This window comes from Mercenaria mercenaria, chromosome 5 (assembly GCF_021730395.1).
Source record: "Mercenaria mercenaria strain notata chromosome 5, MADL_Memer_1, whole genome shotgun sequence".
In the NCBI taxonomy this organism is placed as follows: Eukaryota; Metazoa; Mollusca; class Bivalvia; order Venerida; family Veneridae; genus Mercenaria; species Mercenaria mercenaria.
This window is the reverse complement of record NC_069365.1, coordinates 26113324-26136250: the sequence shown is the minus strand read 5'-3', so window position 1 is coordinate 26136250 and position 22927 is coordinate 26113324. Positions and strand designations below refer to the sequence as shown.

The 22927-nt window shown below is 35.8% G+C and overlaps 2 protein-coding genes across 2 annotated transcripts; one reads left to right on the top strand and one right to left on the bottom strand.

Annotated features, from left to right (window-relative positions):
* Window positions 1-1875: 1875 nt before the first annotated feature.
* LOC123556765 (uncharacterized) lies at window positions 1876-13938 on the top strand. The gene is made up of 8 exons (XM_053542987.1): window positions 1876-2169; window positions 4063-4255; window positions 5809-5988; window positions 6390-6452; window positions 6730-6798; window positions 6983-7048; window positions 7971-8078; window positions 10412-13938. The coding sequence occupies exons 1-8, from the start codon at window positions 1931-1933 to the stop codon at window positions 10709-10711; spliced, it is 1218 nt and encodes a 405-aa protein (XP_053398962.1). The 5' UTR covers window positions 1876-1930; the 3' UTR covers window positions 10712-13938.
* Window positions 13939-15646: 1708 nt separating this feature from the next.
* On the bottom strand, window positions 15647-16168 carry LOC128557278 (uncharacterized). Its single transcript, XM_053544493.1, has one exon. The coding sequence runs from the start codon at window positions 16166-16168 to the stop codon at window positions 15647-15649; it is 522 nt and encodes a 173-aa protein (XP_053400468.1).
* Between the last annotated feature and the right edge of the window lie 6759 nt (window positions 16169-22927).

Below are 22927 nucleotides of genomic sequence, written 5' to 3'. Positions count from 1 at the left end.
TATCTGTTTTTGATGTTTGATTTTTTAGCTTATTCAACATATTTCTATTCCCTTGGCACATATATTTGCGATAGTAAAATCATCAGTCATTGTGATTCAATGTCGAGGCTGAACAGTGAGATCAAAGTAGTTCATGTCCACTCAACTTTATATACTGTAGTCATTTGAATGAGGGAACAGTCAAATAGTTAGAATAATGGCACGATATATGTAACGCACATTTCTGGCAGGTTATATTCAATGGTGAGAGAGACGGTTTCTATGGGGTCATATTATGCTTTTGAGTCTTATAAAGATATGTGGCATCTATTAAACTAGACAGTCATGAAACGTGATCTTGGCCTACAAATTCTCTAGAATAATTTGGCAAAAAACCCCAAAAACAATTCAATAAATCTTAGAGAGCTTCATGCAAGTATGCTTCTGACCAAGTTCGTTTACCTACATCCTTTGTTTCATCATGATGTGTTCTAAAGTAATATATTTTTCCTTTTCATTTCAACAAATGCTTAAAATTGTGATTAAATTTTGACTAATTCAATGACCACAACTCTGGTATAATTAATTTAGCCATTACCAGACACGACCTATATAGTGTTTATGACACTTTCATAAATATTGCTTAAGATCTGATGTATGCATTGTGTTAAAGGTTAGGAGTTTGAAAAGTTTTCAGACTATGTCATAATTCCATTACGTGCCTTTTTGATTTGTCAAAGTTGGTAAAGGATATCAGACGAAAACGAACAAATAACGTATAATGCTGGACTGTCCGAAGCGCGTCCAGTATTTTACATGTTGTATCGTTTGAGGCTAATGTCTTATTTAAAACATTATTTTAATGACATAACTAATAAACTAGAAGGGGAGGAAAGTTTAAACCACTGACGACAAACGGTCATGACTTCGTACGGTTTTATTAATATTACCGCATTTAATAACAATTTTTGTATGATCATGAAGTACTCTGTAGATCTGCACGCTTTTCTCCTATTGCATGCTTTTTTCGCGTCTCTTACCCTCCCAACATTGGACTCTGGTTAGCCCGTGATTCTCGTGTTGCTTGTGTTAACTCATGTACGGAATATTAAAATAGAATATAGGACTACAAGTTCCAAACATGATGCCAAACTTAAGTTTGATGTAAGCGTTTTGGCAACTTTTTTGCAGACATTCCTTTTCTTTAAAAATATGCGATCTGAACAAAAATGAGCAAATGCTTCAGACTCATGACATGGAAGCACTTTGATGAAAAAAGGTGTTTTGTAAACGTTTTTATATTGAAAGGAACATAGAACAAAGGAATTTCAAGTGTTTAATAAACGCACAATTAAGTAGATGGCTGTTTCAGGCATAAAAGGTTCTGCTAGAGCATGCTGACTTGTATCAATGACGATTCTCTTTCAAAGGAAAAGCGTGCAAAACGTTTACTTTTATTTTGGAAACTGATGTCGCCAGAATTACAGAAGACAACAACTTCTGGATTAGGGGTATCAAAAATAGTCATTTAATGTAGTTCTGCACGTTTGATAAACTGGAAGTAATGGTATAGCGTCATTTATCCGGCATACGAAAACAAAAATTATTTCATAACTTATGGAAATCCGTGGATAAATTTATTAATACAACAACGTTACTATGTATTTATGATAAAATACGATATCAAAACGTCTGGCTCCTTAGATTATTCTCAATAATCTCTTAAAACCATCTTGAAATGTGCAGGTCAATTTACTCTTGAGAAAATACATCAGAAGGTAGCACACGGACCTAGACATTTTATCTCACCATCTTATAGGCCATATGTTTATTTACGATTTTGATATCTATCGAGGTTGTCCACTACACTTGATTTGAATTATTTTCTACTAGTTTTTCTTTCAAATGATAAAGAAGTAATAGAGACAGGGAAAACCATCTGGAAAAAGTTATGACTGGATATGAGGAAGAAATCAAAACAAGAAAAAAGAATCAGGAGGAACAAGCCAAAGAAATTGAGAGGCTACGGCAGTTCGAGGCTGTCCATCCGGCTCTTAAAGATCAACTTGCTGAACTTGAGAATAGGCTGAGCCAATCTGAAAGTGGAAAATTTGAAACTGAAGACAAATTAATGCAAGCTGAAAATGAGAAAAGACAACTTGGAGAAGAAAAACAAAAACTACTGCTTCGGTATAAAAAATAAAACCACACTTCAGTTAATATTGCGTACTAGATCTACATGAAACATAGGCAAAATGTTTGGCTGTATGCAGTCACTATAAGACTTAATACGGGGTCATCTTTGGTTACCAATATTTTATAAGGTCAAGTATAGGAAAACAACTTGAAATGCTCATATTATCTGCCTGATCTACATGACTCCTGGAGAAATTGATTGTTTTATAACATTTTGACAACGATAAAAACTGACATATCATTTTTTCAAACACTAATTCACCAAGTGAAATCAAGGAAAACCCTTATTAAGACTCTATAGCGGCCACATTTCTTTATTGAATTACCTGGAAATTTGTCAGAATGACTGTCAAAGTCAAAACTTGGTTAAAAACCGATGATGCAGTATCTGACAAGTTTTATATTGACGGAAACTGGAATCTGAAATAGTGAGCACAAAATTTTTAAATGTATCTGTTCGCATTAATTGATAACCGCTTATGGGTGGGTTAGTTTCTGTATCTGCCATTTATGACAATTATTGGAGCGGTGTAACTCAATTGAGCGCTGTATTGTTATCATAGCCCTCTTGCTTAAATAGTTTGGTACTAACGTTAAATATAACAAGATATGTCGAATTCAAGTCTCTAAGGTCACACATAAAGATTAATTATTTTAAATCATGTCGTGTTTATAACTGTTACTCGTAGATGGATATTTAAATTGCCTTTTTAGAAGCATAGTAGAATACACTCATAGGTCAAGGTGATAGTAGGTATTCAAACATTTAGATAATTCATTCAGGAAGTTAGCGTTATCTGGTGTATCGTTGGATATCTTGCATTATACTTGAAATACGCTAAGTACGGTTACTGTCATGTTTGTAATAAAGAGAAGTGAAAATGATCGTATACAAAACATTGATTACATGATTTTGGTAGTTTCATGATTTTTTCGAACCGGTTTTGTATTTTAATAAAATATGTAAAAAGACCTTTTGGAAGCAATAGGAAAAAAATAGCAGACACGGTTTGATTCAGTCTGTTCATGAGAGGTAATGAACTGTGCAACACCTCTCACGTCCCCTACCACCGGTTTAAGTGGAACTCTATTACACATATGTTAAATGGACTCAACGATCCCAAAGGACCAGAAAATACGTATAACAACGCTGGATCCAAGTAAGGGGAGATTTTTAACATCCGCCACACAGCACTTAAAGATTGCTGTTGTTATAGTTCATAAAATTTTTAAAAAGATCTTTTTGAATCAAAGAATGCAACCAAGAAGAATAATAGCAGGCTCGGTCCGGTCTCGATCACCAACAATACCTTGGCCTTCTACAGACATTAATATACGATTGACGAGTACTATCTCTGTACTTAAATAACTGGGTACAAATATATATCATAACAATTTGACATCATCGACGTCTCACGCAACCATATGAAGTTAACAGTAAGGGGTTAAATATTTAATATTCTTTATTCCGTTTAATTATTGTTAACAGGTATCAAAGATCTTTGCACAAGTAGATTCGCAATAACAAGAAGAAATCCTTGTACAATATTCTCTTGTATTAATGCAAAACTTTGATACGGTATTTAATACCCTTTTAATTAAAGTAAAAGATTGTTTTAGATTCTTTAAACAAAATAGACAACAGGATAACATGTGATAGTATTATGCCTGGTGTTCAATCGATTAAATATCCTAACGTGAAACCTAAAAACATGTATAAGGACTAGGAAAATTACGTTCTTTTTCAATTTGATTGTAAACTTGCGAATTTATTCACTTCATACTGTTAGTAATTTAGTTGTATATGCTTAATATAGTACTAACAGTTACTGATGTGTTTATATTGTAGTTATAACTGATATAATTATGTATTTGTTGAAAATCCAGGTTAAGCAAATTGGCTGGGGCGAAACTCACACTTGATAACCCAAATATCGCCGATCTTAGCGATCAAAAACGGCCAACAAAATTGGCAGAAGAATTCGCTGAGCTGTATGACAATGAATGGACTGATGCTTTCGAAGATGTACAAACTGAAGATGAACGTGAAACAGCTTCATTTATGTTAGACTTATTAAAGGTGAATAAACAGTATTAAAGTCTTCCTTGATCATACGTGCTAGTTTCTTATATAAAATACGATACCTCTTCAATATTGTATTTCTATAATTATTGTTAAGATCTATGTTTAGCTCACCTGAGCAATGCCCATGGTCACGCTATGTCCGTCATCCATTGTGCGCGCGTCCGTCGTCAACATTTGTATTTAAAAAGACATCTCCTCCAAAACCACTGATTTGATTTTAATGAAACGTGGCATGGATGTTTCTTGTACAGTCTTCAACCAGAGTTGTTCAAATAATTTTGCTTGGTTGCACATAGAGGCTGCCAGGGCTAGAAATAGAACATTTTTCAAACGAAATCTTCTCCGAAACCGATTGTCCTATTTTGAAATAATTTTATATAAATGGTTCTTATGTAACTCTCTACGAAGACTCTTAAAATTATACCGATTCGTCAAAAGGCATGGCCGCCTGGGGCGTGGTCTCTTTTCCCTGTTAGTATATAGCGGAAATTAAAAACTGCTTGCCCGATTTTAGAATAATTTTACGCAAATGCTTAATGTAAGACCTTCAACAAACAGTGTTATAAATTTTCATATTCGTCTCAAAACATGGCCGCCAGAGGGCGTGGTCGTTCTTCATTTATTTTGTTGGATCCGACACAATTATAGGTCATATGGCAACTTTCCAGCTTTGTGGTGGAGGAATGTCCCATGTGCCACTCCGTGCATTATTTCATCACGAGCGGGTACCTGGGTAGAACCACCTACCTTCTGTAAGCCGACTGGATGGCTTCCTTACATAAAGAATTCAACTCCCATAGTAAGGCTCGAACTCACATCGGTGAGGGACAAGTGATTTGAAGTCAGCGAGATTAACTACTCGGACACGGAACCCTCCTGGTCGTTTTTCATCAACAATTCCTTTAAACAGCATCTCTTCTAAAACCACTGAATGCCAGTGATTAGATTTTACACAAATGATATCTGGGTAGCCCTTCTTTCAAAGTACATGTAGTTAAAATAATTCTATTTCATTAAACATCTGAGTCCTTTGTCCAAATTATTGCCCTATGGTCAAAAGTAAAATTGCCACACCCCTGTGTCTGACATGCACTTACTATAAACTTTTATATAAGAAACTTTGAAAATCTTCTTCTCTGAATCAACTGTAGCTAATACCTTGGTATTTGGTGTAACTCAGTACTCGATACAAACGCACTTGAAGCCTTGTACACAGGTGAGCACTTTAGGGTCAATGATCCCGTTGTTTAAATAAGTGTACAGTAAACGCATATATGTTCCGTATCATAAATAATTTCTGAACCTTATGTTTCGTCTAACAAATGTGCAAATCGATTTAAAGAATGGATATCATATTATTATTTGTTGATCAGGAATAATAATGGTTTGTTGAAAGGTTTGACAGTTCCAAGCAATATTCAGCTTTGAGTTTAGAGCGGACTTGAGTTAATCCGCTTGCATATGGTTCAATTAATCAAGCTTATGCCAGTTTGATTGTTGTTGATAATTGAAAATTACATGTTATGTTTTCTTTGAAACAAATTTAGAGGGCAAATGAGTTATGTCATCAAGTTTCGGATGAGCACATGAACAAAATAAAGACTAGTATATGCAAGCTAACGATATCTGTAAACGATCCTTTTGGAAGACAACCCAAAGAGCACCATGCACAACCAGTGAACAATGTCAGTGATAAAAAAGAAAAGGCAGTAGCTCTACATGTAGAGGTGATATTATTACCTTCTTTTTCATGTTTTTGTCATAGTGAGAGGTTAACATGCATATTGTCACATTGCACATCCTGCGTTTATATACATAATAACTTATTTAAAACATTTTAGCAACATAAGAATTAACTATTTCCAAGACAAGCATAAGACGTTACAAAAACATTCATGTTATGATAATCACATGTTGTGTAACTTTGTTCCGCAGGAATATAATACTAATTAGGGAATAAAAAAGTAAAGTAAAACATATACCTTAAATGTTAGTTTGAAAATAAAATATAACTGGTTTTAAATTGAGCCAATCACATCTTATTTTGCAAAATATCAACAGTGGTTGAAAATTACTAAATCGTAAAGTTTGATGTATATATCTTTACTTTCTTTTTACACTTTGATAGGAAACCAGTAGTTCGAATGGAAACACATCACGAGAACATGCTGAACCTCATGGTCCTTCTGTGGTACGGTACAACTGTATATATAGATATAATTCAAAAACCTATTCTGCATTCTAAACAAATTTTGATTCATTATTTTAATGTGCAATTAGATTTTTCAATGTGATTAATTGTTTAATTAAACTGTACACAACTAATGCTTAGAGCATAAAGCCTTCGACTGCATTTCAGTATGATTGTAAACTGCACGATCACTTTTCAGTAGACAGTATCATTATCATATGATTATCATTTATATTACAAAAGATTGTATTTATAACAATGTACTAACTGATTTTAGCTTGCTCCTCAAGACACTGATATTGAACAAAAACAGAATTTGGAAGATGTTGCAGGGGACAAATACGAAGTATGTTTTCCCACCTCTGACCCTTACGACAAATTATAACATGTTAATACTCGTCGTGATTCTAATTATATAGCTATGATGACAGAGAGTTTTCAAATAAGCTTTTGTTTTGAATAATTGAATTATGCAATAAACATCATCTATACTGTTCACATACGGCTGTTATTCTCTGTTTTCATTAAAGGTTACTGACAAAATTGAACAATTATGTGATAAAGATAAATACGAGAAATCACTGCAGACGGAGGAGGTAAGTATAAGATATCTTAATTATTATATGGTACATTGCATGAACTACTTGCCTTTATCATTATAAAGCAAATTTGGTGTTTCACTGAGAATAAAATTTTCTTACAAAGAAAGTAGATGCGACATATAAGATTTTTTTCTAAAGTACATAGAGATGAAACCTACTTAAAAAGGTTAACTGTATTTTATTATTTTTTCTATCGTACTGGATTTGGTTTAAAAGTATAGTAAATATTGTGCTTTAAAAATGTAAAAGCGGATAAACCTCTTAATTTCGAGAACCGCATTTCTTTTGTGTCCAACCTGTTGACAGCCTTTTTTGACTGAGGAGAAAGATAAAAGACCCAGTGAAATACTGTTTTCAGTGCTAATTGCTTTAATTATTGACTTCGGACCTACTTTGTCAGACCTTTGTTGGTTCTCTTGATGCAATGCCTTGCAAATGTGCGTCTATGATTAACATGTGTGTTATATTATTTAACAGAACGTTATAGTTTACATATTGTTCCTTTTGTTACCGTTACTTGCTGGGGATTCACTCGGTGTCATACATTCTTAATCGCAGATCATTGATTTTGGTTAACGATTATGTTTTAATGACTGTTGAAAGTGTGCATATGCTTTATCTTTTATATAACCATTTACACAAATGTGGGTAATAACTTTACCGGTTTTTTTTATCTGGTGGAACACAATCGATTTTAGGACGGATTTAGTCTTTTGTCATCTTGGATTTTATTCACGTTGATGTTGTATGGTCAAATCTCTATATACTACTTACAAAGTATGACTACATTCATTTCAGTGGCTTTCTGTCTGTATTTAAAAGGTCGAATTGAAACTACTCTTCTGTTGTGTTTTTTTGTACACAGGTTTAATAAAGTGCCGTTAAACGAGTAGTAGATAGATTCTTTATTTTTCAGATGCATGAAGTTATCTATGACTTCAATACCTTCCCAACCGACGGGAAGAAAACAATCATGGAGCTACGAAAGTTTGTCGAAGTGACCTTGTCTGATCGATTCGAAACGGTAAGTAGGAACATTTTCTATATAACATGCCGTTAATTCATTTCGAAATCATAGGAAAGTATATAAAATATTATTCGAATTCAAACTGCATTTCAGTAACATTACACACAAATAGGAAATATGTCTAAATCTTTTACAAGTCATGAGGGTAAATGTCATTACATCTCATAAATAGATTCAATCAAACCTGTTAATATTTGCAAGCTGAGAATTATGCTTCCGACTTTATGTTAAATTTAATTCCTGCAGAGCTTGTTGATAAAGAATAGTGGCCGTTTAAAGTCGTCTCCTTTATAGATTCTTAGATTCAATGTCGCCATATTTTTCGGCGAACGCCGTCTAAATTCGTTTTCGTTTCCTATGCCACGTGACTTCAGTTTGCAAATCAAACTACTTGATAACGCATTATAGATAATTTATCAAGATGGAACATTTATGTAACACTCTGCCTGATTGGACGAGAGTGTCAATTTCTTTCACTCTGTTGATTGTGCTACGCTGAGTGAAATGTAGACAAAGCGTTTATCCTAAACGACGCTGTTCACAAATTTAAAGCTAACTTTGGCTCAATATATTTAGCAAAAATATTGATATATCTCAAAATGATAAGTAAGTTTAATAAATATGATAAAAACTTGTTCAAATACCAACACATATCAAATTAAAGAAAAAGCTGAATACGGTTTGCGTATCACATGAATAAGGGTGTGATAAGAGTCTTTTATGTAGAGAAGTGCTTTTTAAAAGATTTTCCTTGTTACAATTGTCGTCTGTATATGAAAAGGTTTCTTGCTTTTGTGACTTATTCAGATTGCATATTAAAATGAGTACTTGTTTGCTTTGATATTATTGTTATAAAGTATTGAACTGAGTTATTATATATGAATATTATTCTTTAGTATGGTATGCAAATATTGAACTCAGTTGAAATCTGTTTTATTATATATAAGCTATATAATGAATGAATCTCTTTACACTGAAATGAAGGTTTGCTGCATACAGTTTATCTATGTGATATGACTACGGTCAAACTTTGCTTATGAAACAGAAATATTGAAATAATTACAATTGTATGTTTTGCTTGACCTTCACTTTTTTATAGGTGTGACGTCATTGTCCAAAGATTCATGAATAGCGAATATGCATTTGTTAAAGCGGGATCAGTTGGCCTATTTTAGAAATAAATAAAAATAATAAATTAAAAAATCCTTTGATTTTTTCACATGTATTCTAATCAAACTTGATTTGTAGCGTCTTTATTAGGCCCGCAGCCAACTTTGTTCAGCTGGGACATTTAACCCCTTTTAGGGGCTGCTAGAGCTAAAACTAGAAATGCCTTTATACAGCGTCTCATGAACAGCTTGGTGGATCTTTGTCATACTTGGTCTGGAGCATCATTATAAGGTCCTCTTACAAATTTATTTATATAGGAACTTGGGCCCTATTAGGGACCACTATAGCTAAAAGTAGATATGCCTTTCTTCGCATTAACCACTAAAATGTTATGGATTTTTATCAAACTCGATGTGTAACAATATCGTATGGTCTCCTGCTATTTTGTTACAAATGAGGATAGGGACCAATTTAGCTAAAAATATAAACACGTTTAATGACCTCTTCTCATGAACCGCTTCATGAATCTTCATCAAACTACTGCTGTAATTATTCGTCTAAGGATAAACGAAACAAAATTGCAACCCTACGAAACCTTTGCGAAAAATTAAAAGAGAACCATTTAAATTGTTAAAGTGCGGTGTTTAGTTTTGCAGATGAAAGATGAATGTTAGATGAAAAATTCGTAAACTTCTTTCCTTATTACAATTCGCCGACCATCATTTTTAAAGATATTTCTTGTTTCTTGTCCTCTGGGATCATATGGACCCTTCCCAATTATCGAGTTCTGCTTAAGCTGGTGCAAAGTAACGTGATTGGTTGTTTCAAATGTGCTACAGTTTTGCTTGGTAATGATTTATGCTCCCTAAGAATCGTCTTTAGACTTAAATTCAAGTCATCTTTATCCAGCTAAGATAGAATTCTCAGATGTAATTGATAAAAATTATCATCATTTTATTGACTTTGCAGCAGATTAGATTGAATTATTTATAGAATTACAATTAATATCATTAAAAACGAATATTAGAACAGTTGATTAAAATAAGTTAATGAAACAAGTTTTCTGAAAGCTAACAGTCATATTCTCTATTACATTTGTAAAACCATTAAAGTACTTGTTGATGTAAGTTCAAAGAAGTATGCAGAAATGTTTCTATACACCACCTAGGGATTTTCAAGCAGTTGATACTTATTCCTTATTCTTGTCTACTCACTTTCAGATTGCTACAGACGTAATTTCGAGGAAAAGTCGCATTTACAATAACCCACAGAATAAAGTTCTGAAATATATCGCAAAATGTGTAAATATTTGTTGGTCTATGTGTCGACAAGAACCTACTGTAAAAATCGACTTTCCAGAAGAACAAGGTGACATGCACTTTGATACCGGTGTCTACAAAGCGTATACAAAATCAGGCAGACTCATAGACTATATTGTATGGCCAGCTGTATATTTGCATGAGAATGGACCTTTATTATGTAAAGGAGTTGCTCAGGGAAAGAACGGAAACAAAAATTGAGAAATTCATTAAATTTGAAAGTATGTTAAATGTTATTGCGCTTACGAAATGTTACTCCTGTCTTTTTCCCATGATCTTTTTTGTTCTCAAACAGTGTCTCGTCCATACTTTTTGATGAAAAAAAAAATAGAAAATATCAAAAATGCACGTACTTTGTGACACTGATGAATAATGTGGGAAAAAAAGACGTTTTGTAACTAGATTTTCAATATTATTTTCATTGACTTATTTCAATATAAAGATAAAGCACAGTTATTACAGGTTATACTTACAGGGAGACATTTTATGTCATAATATGAATTTGATACATGATCGTGGAATGGTTGAACTGGGAGGCTAGAAAAGGGAAAGAAAAAGGGGGCGTTTTGCCATATACGTTTTAACACCTATTTTGAAAAGGACTGTTTTGTAAACTAAAGAGGAGTCACTTGAAATTGTGTTTTAACCTTAATTTTGATAAAGTCCAATTCCTTTTCATATATCTAGAATTAACAGCTGTAGTCGTGTGAATGGGTTTTTGCTAAAATCTGTTGTTGTTTTTTTAATTTGTTGTATTTTTGTGACATTCCCAGAAAAAGAAGTGTTCATAGCATCACAAAAAATGCTGAGTTTGTTGTGCTTTAGTTGCATTTAAACAATTTGTTTCATTACAGTCAAGTGGTTTAAGACTTATACTGGGCATATCCTGATGTAAAGGTTGCGGAACATATCATTATCCCGGTATTATTCGTATTTGTTATGATGTTCATACTATTTTGTACGCTTTTATTGTTTATCATTTGCATTCACACAACATTTCCTGATTTTTTTACTGATGGTAAAAATGTAAAACAAGTGCTTTTTGCGTTTGTTATGGATAAAACATACCAACCATATTATGTCATTATTAAATCTAAGAGCAATGTAAAGCAATGCATATTGCTCTCAGAGTTATGGAAATATTTTTGTTTAAAATCTGACCGGAAACCTTTTTTTCAGTGATTAGGGAACCATAATTTATTTTTCATTATATTAAAGCCATAATGTTTTGTGGCTTTTTTTCAAGCAAATCCAGACAGAATATTCTTTTTTTTTCAAAAAAGAAAAAACCAACTGGTCGACCCCTAAAGCTGCTTATATCTAACTTTTCCCTATTATTGTCTAGCACACATCTTACTATTTTATAATTCTAGTTCTAAATTCTACTGATTGGAAAACTGAACAATTTAGTTTTGCCTTGAGAAAAGTTATCAATCATTCTCATAGCCCGCCCGCTTAGCTCAGTAGGTAGCGGTGGTCTACGGATCGCGGGGTCGTGAGCTCGATCCCCTGGCGGGGTGTATGTTCTCCGTGACTATTTGATAAACGACATTGTGTCTGAAATCATTAGTCCTCCACCTCTGATTCATGTGGGGAAGTTGGCAGTTACTTGCGGAGAACAGGTTTGTACTGGTACAGAATCCAGAAACACTGGTAAGGTTAACTGCCGCCGTCACATGACCAAAATACTGTTGAAAAACGGCGTTAAACCCAAAGCAAACAAACAAACATTCTCATAGTACAACTATATGATTTTAGATGAAACGCATGTTCTTCTTTTATGTTGTATTTGAATTACCCAATGGTCTAGCTGACATGGAGACTATCATAACTAGCCTGACCCCGACATACACATTTATGCATAGCTTTATTTTTTAATTTTATTGTTTGGATGTAGGGGGGATATCAATCTGTCGTGAATTCGAAACTGCTATTGTTTTTTTTTTTTTTTGTATTTTTCCCCCCCCCAAATGTTGATCATCGGGCAGTGTTTATGGTATTGCTGATGCTACAGATGGTAGATGCCTTGGAGGGGAGTTTGGGTTTTATATGCTGACCGACTGTGGTGTTTGGGCTACAATAATCGAACTTTTGGTTTTACAGCTTAAGGTAGTTCTGCACGTTCTGATAGTTTTCCTGCAATATAGAACTTTACTAAACTATGATTTATACAATCTTCAGAATATACTTAGAAAGTTCGGCAAACCAAAAAAGATAGGGCGATGTGTTAATTCTTTGCTTAACTGATTGGAAGAGACCTCACGCAAATTTCATGAGAGTCTATGGGAAACATCACAATTTGATGACATTTTAGCAAATGTATTTTTTTTTCTGTAATGTAGATAATAACTGAAACTTCCCAAATGTGTAAATAAACATATATGCTATAGTAAGGTAAAATAAAATTTATAGGTCAATGTGCTTGTTATTTTCTTTTTTTTTAAGATATGTACCTACAGTCGCGCATTTCAGGCTGATTTTAAGACATTATTCAGAAACATTTAATGTGTCAAGATAATAACGTAGTCGTTTTACTAACTTTACTCACGAATCGCCATTGATTCATGAAATAATTTTCGTTTCCATATACTGAGTCCAGGCTTTAATCATCTTTATCCTAATAAATGACGTTATGTCAGTACTTCCGTTTTATCAAACTTGCAGAACTATTTAAAAATGTTCACTTTATTTCAGATTATACCATTGTCGAACGTGCATGTACACCAAACTCGTGAAACTACTAAAAACTACTGTATAAATATGCTGGTTGCTTTACATTATAAACTAATGTTGAAACCTTAGACATTTTAGACCGACCAGTTGGGGCTGGAATGAAATGATTGTTTGTTTGTTCGTTTTGGGTTTAACGCCGTTTTTCAACAGTATTTTAGTCATGTAACGGCGGGCAGTTAACCTAACCAGTCTTCCTGGATTCTGTACCAGTACAAACCTGTTCTCCGCAAGTAACTGCCAACTTCCCCACATGAATCAGAGGCGGAGGACTAATGTATTAGATACAATGTCGTTTATCAAATAGTCACGGAGAACATACGCCCCGCCCGAGGATCGAACTCACGATCCGCGATCCGTAGACTTATTATTCATTTTACTTACTGAGCTAAGCGGGCGGTTACAAATGAATCCTGATAGATACTGATATGGTCATGTGAGATATTTCATTAAAGAACCAGAGTTAGAATCTGGAAGCAGGAAGGTTTCCCTATTTTACAGCTTTGATTGTTCCAATACCTGGTGCAACTGCTGGAATCTTTTGAATTTCTGTGAAATAAAGAAGTGCTTTAAATACATATATTTTAATTAAAAAGGTAAACGAGATAATGCAAAAACTCTTTAATGTTCAAACTGGAATGTGTTTGTTTTTCTTTGGATACGTTTTATCTACTTTCATTAAAAATATATGAACGGTTTTGCTTTTGTTACATTTATAACATTTTCACTTATGCTCCGGCAAAAAAAAACGACTTCGCTATTCATGATTTGGTTTGTTGAGCTTTACACTTTAAAGGGATATTTTGAAAGAATTGACATATAATGATCTTAAATGTAAAACTCAAAATTAAGATTTTTGGAACAAAGCAAATAATACGGTTTATTTTATGCTTTTCAATGAAATACTGAAATTTATCGGTGAAATAAAATTGATATTTTCACTGTTTCAAACAGTGAAAATATCAATTTTATTTTTCACTGGTACGGAACTACACTTGAATGCGAAAGAATATGAATTATAAATAATGGAAAATTTCATGAAAAATATACTTCAGTAAAGACATAGATATAAATTAATATTTACAGGATCATGAAGATATACGTTCCATCATTAAATAATCTAAAAGAAGTCTGGAAACGTCATAGGACTATTTGAAAGTTATACGCTATAGATATCGTGACGTCATGAAATCATGACGTCATGATGCGATGCACGTGACGCTGCGCGGGTAAAATTGACATAATTTGTTTAAAACCATTGAAAATACATAAAATAAAAAGAAAATTTGTTTGTTTCAATGTAAGATTGGAATATATTTCACTCGTGAACACAATAATTTACATTTTCACTCGTGGCTGCGCCACTCGTGAAAATATTTAATTATAGTGTTCACTCGGTGAAATATATTTCGATCTTACACTGAAACAAACAAATATCCTCTATATATGTTGACAAGGGCAAAATATGTAAAAGAAAAAATATTGTTATCATAAAACACAAAAGCTCATTTACAAAGGTTATGAACTGGTTTAGATCAGTAACACAAAAAGCTTTCTGTTCAGTCTATGCTTTCGAAAATCATCAGATTTAACGATGTCAGAAATGTCTTGAAACTTCGGCTTTCATCCTGTTTCCTGTTAATTCCTATCTTAGATATAGTGGAATATAGCAATAATGACGCTGTTCCAGGTCCGATACCTTTTTAACAATGACGTTACATACAAAACATTGCAAGGTTACGTTTACGTTACGTTAAAGCGCGCCAATTCCCGACATACTCGGGGCCATGAAATGATACTTTACACTTTAAAGAAAATTGCTTAATCACAATAAATCGCGTGTATCAGAATAAATACTTAACAGTTCATGAATATTGCATCACATATGAAAGTTCATTAGTTTATAGTTCACACATCGTCAGTGATATCGTCTGTGGTGGGTACACTTCTTACTTTTAGAGGGTAAGGCTTCACGATTGGTCGTGTCGTCACACCTGTAGTAGTTCTAAGTTTGACTGCTTGTGTTAACCCGTCCATTCCAGTGAGTAACTCGTCTACCAGGCCAAGTTTCCATCGTATTCTCGCAGAGTCGTCATGGATTAGTACAACGTCACCCACTTTTATCGTTTGTGCGTTACATCCTGTCTTCTGGTGGTGTTCACGAAGAGCTGTCAGGTACTCGGACATCCATCTGCGCCGAAAGTGGTCTTTGAGCGTCTGCTGTATCCGGGCTCGCTTGGTAAATGATGTGTGATCTGATGTTACATCACAGTTAGTGGCATCAATGTCGTTGGAATATGACAATGATGTCGTCTGGCGGCCATACAACAGGTGTGCTGGGGTCAGTGGTCTAGGATCATCTGGACTGGATGGAACGTGCTTCAGCGGTCGATTGTTAATCATGCACTATGTAGTGATGGTTTGAAGGGTTTCCAGGGTAACGTACGCTCGTCCAATAATCTTCTTAAGGGTCACTTTCGTCAGGCCAATGAGTCTTTCCCAGAATCTTCCGCACCAGGGATCTCTCTTAGGTATAAATCGCCATTCTGTACCCATTTCACTCAGTGATGTTCTAACAGATGCAGACTGGAACAGTTTTCTGAGACTGGTAGCAGCAGACTGGTATGTCGTAGCGTTGTCTGATACCATGACTTTAGGAAGGGATTTTCTGCTGATAAACCTTCTAAACGCTTGCATAAATGTGGATTCTGATAGGTCGGTGACACCTTCTAAATGTATGGCTCGTGTAGCTGTGCACGTGAAGAGACATATGTATGCCTTTGATGTGGTTCCTGTATTGTTCTTAGTTTGGATGGCTCCGGTAAAATCAACACCTGTGACTGTGAATGAATGTGCATTTTCAACTCGTATCTTTGGCAACGGTGGTGGATCGGGGCACTGTAGGGTCTCTCGATGACTCGTCTGCATGTCACGCACTTACGGGTTATGGCGTTCACACACTGTCTAATGGCCGGTATCCAATACTTCTGACGAATGTTGGTTACTGTAGCGTTGTTGGTATTTTACATGGGCGTGCGTACAATTAGGCGGGTAAGTAGGTGTTTCTTAGGCAATAAGTAAGAAAACTTCGTCGATTCAGCCACAGGGGCATTCTGGATTCTCCCACCACATCGAAGTAGGCCATTACCGTCTTGAAACAACTGTAGCTGATTCACAAGCGTTGGACGAGGTATGCAGGACGTAGGGGACTTCAGGTAGGTAACTTCATCTGGATAAGCTGTTTACTAGCATCTCACAAAACCATTTGCTCAGCATCTTGTAGTTCTTGTGTAGACAGAACACCTAACATTCTATGTTGAATAGTTCGGCAATTGTATACGAATCGTCGTACGTAAGCCGTAACGCGAAGGAGCTTGCTGTATTTGCTGAATCTGGTTATGTCAACCAACTGGAATATGCTAATGTCTTGGCTAGACGTCGTCTGCTGGTTGGCGGGTATGTTAGGATTATCATCTAATGTCGTCTGCTCTTCACTGGTCGTTTGCATCAATGCCTGTGTAGAATCCCAAGTAGGCCACGTACTAGTGTCACATAACCAGGAGGGACTGGTACTCCATAGACTGCTACTCAGGAACTTATCTGCAGTGATGCCTCGGGTAAGTAGATCTGCTAGGTTACTATCTGCTGACGACCCTGGGGTTAAGTTAGATATCTCGGATACTCGGTTGGTAATAAATCTCTTGGTAGGTTTCGATGACTTCAACCAGTGTAGGACGATCTGGCTGTTGGACCAATATGTAATGTCTGAGACCATGAGTGACTTCTGCAGATGGGAACCTAGTCTTGCACCAATCAAGGCGGCCATCAATTCAAGTTGTGGTAGTGTGGGTTTCTTGATTGGTGCCACTCGATTCTTCGCCATGACAAGTTATGAGTCGGTGCTATTGCAGATGTACGCTGCGGCTCCATATGATGCCGTACTGGCGTCTACAAACACGTGTAACTGCCCTGAGGTCTCGTCAACTCCGGAAATAACGGTAGGTAGCAGTAATCTTAGGAAGGTCATGGTCTGTGCAGAATTCAAATCGAGGCTAAGGGTATGCCATATGTGTTGTATATCTTCTGGTAACGGGACATCTCAGTCATAACTCTTCTTCCATAGATCTTGTAGTAGAATCTTGGTTCTGATAGTTACAGGGCTAAGCAGGCCTAGTGGATCATAAATTCTGGATGTATACTTCAAAGCTGCTCTCTTTGTCACTTTTTCAAGTTGGGGAATAACTCTTGGAGGAAATGACAGCATGTCATTAGTGGGATTCCAACGTAAGCCCAGGACCTTGGTAAACTCATCACTGTCGAGTACGCCGACGGTACTTGCGGTATGACGTAAATTGTCGCTGTTACAGGTCCAGGAACGTAGATTCATGCCGACGTTGGACATCAGTGTTCTGGATTCCCAGAAGTAGTTCAAGATGTCTAATTCATTTGTAGAGGTCTCGCTCTATAATGGTAGCTGCTTTGAGGCTCGGGTGCAAACTTAGATGCTTGAGGAGGGTCGCATTCAGCATGAATGGCGAACATGTAGCCCCGAATAGCACAACTTTAAAGCGATAGGTAATCAAGGGACTGCAGGGATCGTTAGTGTTATGTAGCCATAGGAATCTCGTAACATCTCTGTCACTCTCGTGCAGGCCCACGTAAAGAAATGCCTTTTCAATGCCTGTGGTAACTGCGTATCTGTTGTACCGGAATCGGTATAGAAGGGAAGTCAGTGCATGCTGGGTAGAATCTCTACAGGTCGAATCAGGTAAGCGTCCGGATAATAGGTAGCCAATCTTGGACTTTACTGCCGTGGGACCATCTCCACGTCGTACCTCATCTTCAACAATATCCCAGTAGAAACCAGCGCCGATGAGTACGGATATGTTAAAACAACTGTCACTGCTCACTGGATGGGCTAACTTAAGACGACGTAAGTATTGTAAATTAACCCTGGAATCTTTCAGGTGATTAGTAATGGGATTTGCTATGGTCGGGACAATAATAGTTTTGATAGGGATCTTTTGCTTAGACTCTGTTATCAGGTAGATCGTAGTGGTACTAATGTTTGCAGATCAAATTGCCCTTTCGCCTTTTCTTAAATCGATAGACTTTTACCTTTACGTCACAAAAGCAACGACGCTGAAGCTATTTTTTGGATCTCGTCTATACAGGTAACTCCGCCTTTCCGATACGAGTAAAATACACTAAATGGACTTGTTTACATTGGCTGCATGACCGAGAAATGCTATTTAAATATTGTTGGAACGGGTGTTTAACCGGAATATAACAGATGTATTAACAACACACGATAACTGTGACCATTATTTACTAATACCGGATCAATCCATAACAATGAAATAGGGAATCTGGGAGACACATTTTATGACAAATATCTTATATCGCAAGTCTGATGTAAGTAGCGGCGTGGTCTAGTGGTTAGCACTCTAGTGGTTAGCATGTATGATTTGTAAGCTTACGGTGTTGGTTCGAATATAAGACGAGCTACTTTTGTACTTTTCCAGCATGTGTTTTTTTACATGGAGATGGAATACAGGTGAAACTATTTGTATCATGAATTTTCCCGTGCACTTGTAGTGAGTACTTAAATATTAATATTGACATTTTTCAGAGGATCTCATATAAGAATAGACATCGAATTTATTAACATTGCAAAATGTATAAAGAAAACTCTTGTACGAATACAAAATACGATATAAAAAAGACCTGTAAAAGTAGAATAAGTACAAAATATTTTAAAAAATAGAACGGCTCGAACCGACACCGTACAAACATAAAAAGAATAAAGGTTCGACACACTATCCACTAGACTAGAAAATTGTTATGGAATAATGCATCGTATTTAGAGTTAAGAATACTACAATACAAATTCACACCACTTATCGGATAATACACCTGCTCTACCTGTTTTTGAATTCTAAAATAAATTATCACGCTCCATTAATACTAGATCTAATCTTCATTTAAAATTTTGCCACAATGTACACTACATTTAGGTAGCGTGGATGTGAACAAAAGACACCCTCTTATACATTACAGACCTTTTCTGCCTAAATTTCAGTACCTTTTGCTGCAGACTTTTCTTTTAAATAATGTATCTCGTGTTTAGTTGTTTTTACAATAATTATAAAACGCGACTGACTCGAGTTGTTGGATCCGCTCATCATTGATTGAAGGGCATAAGTTAGATTCCCGGAACCGACTATGCCTCTTTAGTTGAAAAAAGTCGGCAGTTTCTTACGAAATATGTGAGTCTTTGTCTAACTAATATTACGCGATCCTAGGGAACAGAGTTATTTTCTCCGCTTGAAAGAAATTGTTATCGCTAGATTTGGGTTTAAATGCTGATTTTGTTGCGAATATGAGATAAATTTAAATTAAACCATACATGTATCTAAAGGTAGTCCAAATAATTGTACTCAAGAGTTAAATATCGTTATAATTTTTGACTGGTCGATATCTACCCGAGATCTCATTATTTAGACTAATCAAAAGGGCGATTCATTATCTCATTAATTTATGTAAAATTGTCATAATTCCCCTTAACACGATTAACGTTATAGTCTACATATGTGCAAGCGATAAAACAATTTTACATGGCGGTGTACTGTGATTTATCCTCAATTATTTTGGTCCTTTTAGGCTGAACACCACTAAATCCAGCTGTTCTTTATTTCATATAAAATCTACTTACTTCATAACGGTTTTTCGACATTTTCTAGCATATCAGATTTTCAGAGACTTATATTCCCATAAAGAACTAGATCGCTACTTTAGAAAAACAAAAAGAAAAGGGGGTGTTAACTTTTATATAAGAAAACTACAGTTCGTTAAATACAACCCGCTGAATTTACTACTTTTCGCTTCTTTCAATTTCTCTTTACTGGTCATTAAATTCTTACGCCGCCATTTTTACCTAGCATGCGATAGGAACATGCCGATTTCAATAGAATGTAAAGTGATACATACTGAAACGCGGTAGGGTAAAAGTAAGCACGTTGCTGCCGAGAAAATGCACTAAGAAAGTAAAAAAGATCAGTACTATTTATATTGGACTACTTGTGACTAGACCTGAGGAGGCTTACATTCTATTTGGTAGTGATCAGCCTATAATAGGCTGAACACCACTAAATCCAGCTGTTCTTTAATTCATATAAAATCTACTTACATCATAACGGTTTTTCGACATTTTCTAGCATATCAGATTTTCAGAGACTTATATTCCCATAAAGAACTAGATCGCTACTTTAGAAAAACAAAAAGAAAAGGGGGTGTTAACTTTTATATAAGAAAACTACAGTTCGTTAAATACAACCCGCTGAATTTACTACTTTTCGCTTCTTTCAATTTCTCTTTACTGGTCATTAAATTCTTACGCCGCCATTTTTACCTAGCATGCGATAGGAACATGCCGATTTCAATAGAATGTAAAGTGATACATACTGAAACGCGGTAGGGTAAAAGTAAGCACGTTGCTGCCGAGAAAATGCACTAGGAAAGGAAAAAAGATCAGTACTATTTATATTGGACTACTTGTGACTAGACCTGCGGAGGCTTACATTCTATTTGGTAGTGATCAGCCTTTTAGAGTGGCCGTCAAAAATATATAAAACAAACTAAACGTCGAATTATTTTGACATATGTGAGTCCATAACTGGTTCTTTCCATGAACGAAGACATCCGAATACAAGGCTTATCAACTGCCTGTATGTAAATAACTAAAATAGTGTTTAAACGACTTCAAATAAATAGTAGATAAATTCACATACACGTAAACCCCACCAAAAAATGAAATAAAGTAAAAAACAGATATATAATGGAGTTAGATTTGCGACAGTTAAGCTACGGAAGACTGCAAAAGTTTGAATATCAAATAAACCAGTTTTTATGGATATGACAATCAAGGCCACTACATGTCCGACTCACCTTGTTTATCCAAAAATAATAGGAAAAGTTAGGTGCTTGTACGCACCAGTGAGTTGCAGAGGCGATTTTTGTACCAACAATATAGGATTAATCATACACCGTGACAATTAGATCTACAAGTGTTGCGCAGCTTGAAGGTTCAATGTTACAAAACCTTGTATACCTTGCGTGGTTGGAAATTTCGTCGATAATAATTGTCATAACAAACAAAAAACGCTGTTTTCATTTAAACGTAGTTGAAATATTCTATATTCTACTTTTAAAACAACATATCTAATATTACCTTAATTATTGCACTTTACAAGGTATGCAAGTACGGCGATACTTCAAAGATAGAGTCAGAGCGCGCGCTTTGTGTGACGTCAAGATAAAGAAAAAAAGATTCACGACAAGGTGAATGAATAATTTATTGTGGATGAGGCGGGGTTAACCTGTCAGGATTACTCCAAATATAGCTTCAGTTTCACCGTTTTTGTGACGTAAACGTGCAACTCTATCGATTTCAAAAATGTTGAAGGGGCAATTTGATCTCCATACAGTAGTATCAAGGTGCTGAACTCCATCACTCCTCCCTCCAAATGCCGACAAACAAATTGTCACGGTTGTCTCCCTTGGCAGTTGTAATTCTTGCGCTAACGACTGTGTTATGTACGATCGGAGGGATTTTTGGGTTGATGATGCGTGCATCGTAACTTCCGGTTGGGGATAGGACGCTTGAGCTGGTGCCTTTGGGTCACTGTGAGTCTGTGTAGGTCTACTAGCTTACGGGGCGTTTTCTGGGAGGCAAATACTAGTGTGATGCTTCTTGTGGCACTTCTGACATGTACGACGCGACTTGCATCTGGACATCATGTGTAAACCAAGGCAGTTGAAACATAGTCGATTTTTTTTACGACGGCTAGTCTGGATGCGACGTCAGTGTACTTGGTACAATCTATGGAACTGTGTGATTCCTGACAGAAGGCACACTTTACTGGGTTTCTATTTAATCTTTAAGGGGGAATCGTGGGGTTGGAAGAAACTGGCGCAGTTCGTTTCGTCTTTGTACCGGTATAAAACGAAGCTGTTGACCCATACATGTCTACTTCCGGCTGATGACTTATAGGACCGCCTGCATCTAATATGTTTATTTTCCTGGATATTGCCTTGCGTAGATCTAGTCACTGCCAGTCACCGTCGCCGTGCTCTCGGGCTAGGTTACGTCGTACTTCTCCTGGTAATTTATCTAATATTATGGGAACTAGTAAGTTGCCGTACGTGTCCTGATACTGATCATTGGACTCTAGACTATGGATGTACGATTCCATCTTATCGTAGAAACTGCGCAAGCTATGGATACTATTTGTCGGGGATGGAGGACGAAGAAGGGCTTGCATAGTGGCGTGGGCAATTTGTTTGTCGGCGACCATACCTTTCTTTCAGTAAATCTATCGCTCGAGCATAATTGGTATTGGTCAGCAGTAAACCTTCAATAGTATTGGCTGTGCCAGATTCAAGCTGATATTGCAAGTAGCTGAACTTTTGCACATTCAGATGTACGGTGGATTCGAATGAGCCCCAGAACGTTTGCCAACGTAAAATATCCCCGTTGAAAGTAGGGAGCGTAAGTTTCGGCAGTCTATGGAAAAGTTTGTACGAGTTTGTACAATAAATAGAAGCATTACTTACAGGTTGGCATGTATACTGTATTCTGTCTGTGGCTATACTCTGTGACTGGGCGCTTGCGTTGCTAAATGGTTC

Bases quoted from the DNA above. Each gene is read 5' to 3' on its own strand.
- LOC128557278 (XM_053544493.1), bottom strand. From the start codon at position 16,168: ATGCAGACGAGTCATCGAGAGACCCTACAGTGCCCCGATCCACCACCG.
- LOC123556765 (XM_053542987.1), top strand. From the start codon at position 1,931: ATGACTGGATATGAGGAAGAAATCAAAACAAGAAAAAAGAATCAGGAG. The intron at 5,989-6,389 runs GTGATATTATTA...ACACTTTGATAG, and splicing joins CAGTAGCTCTACATGTAGAG to GAAACCAGTAGTTCGAATGG. The intron at 8,079-10,411 runs GTAAGTAGGAAC...ACTCACTTTCAG, and splicing joins TGTCTGATCGATTCGAAACG to ATTGCTACAGACGTAATTTC.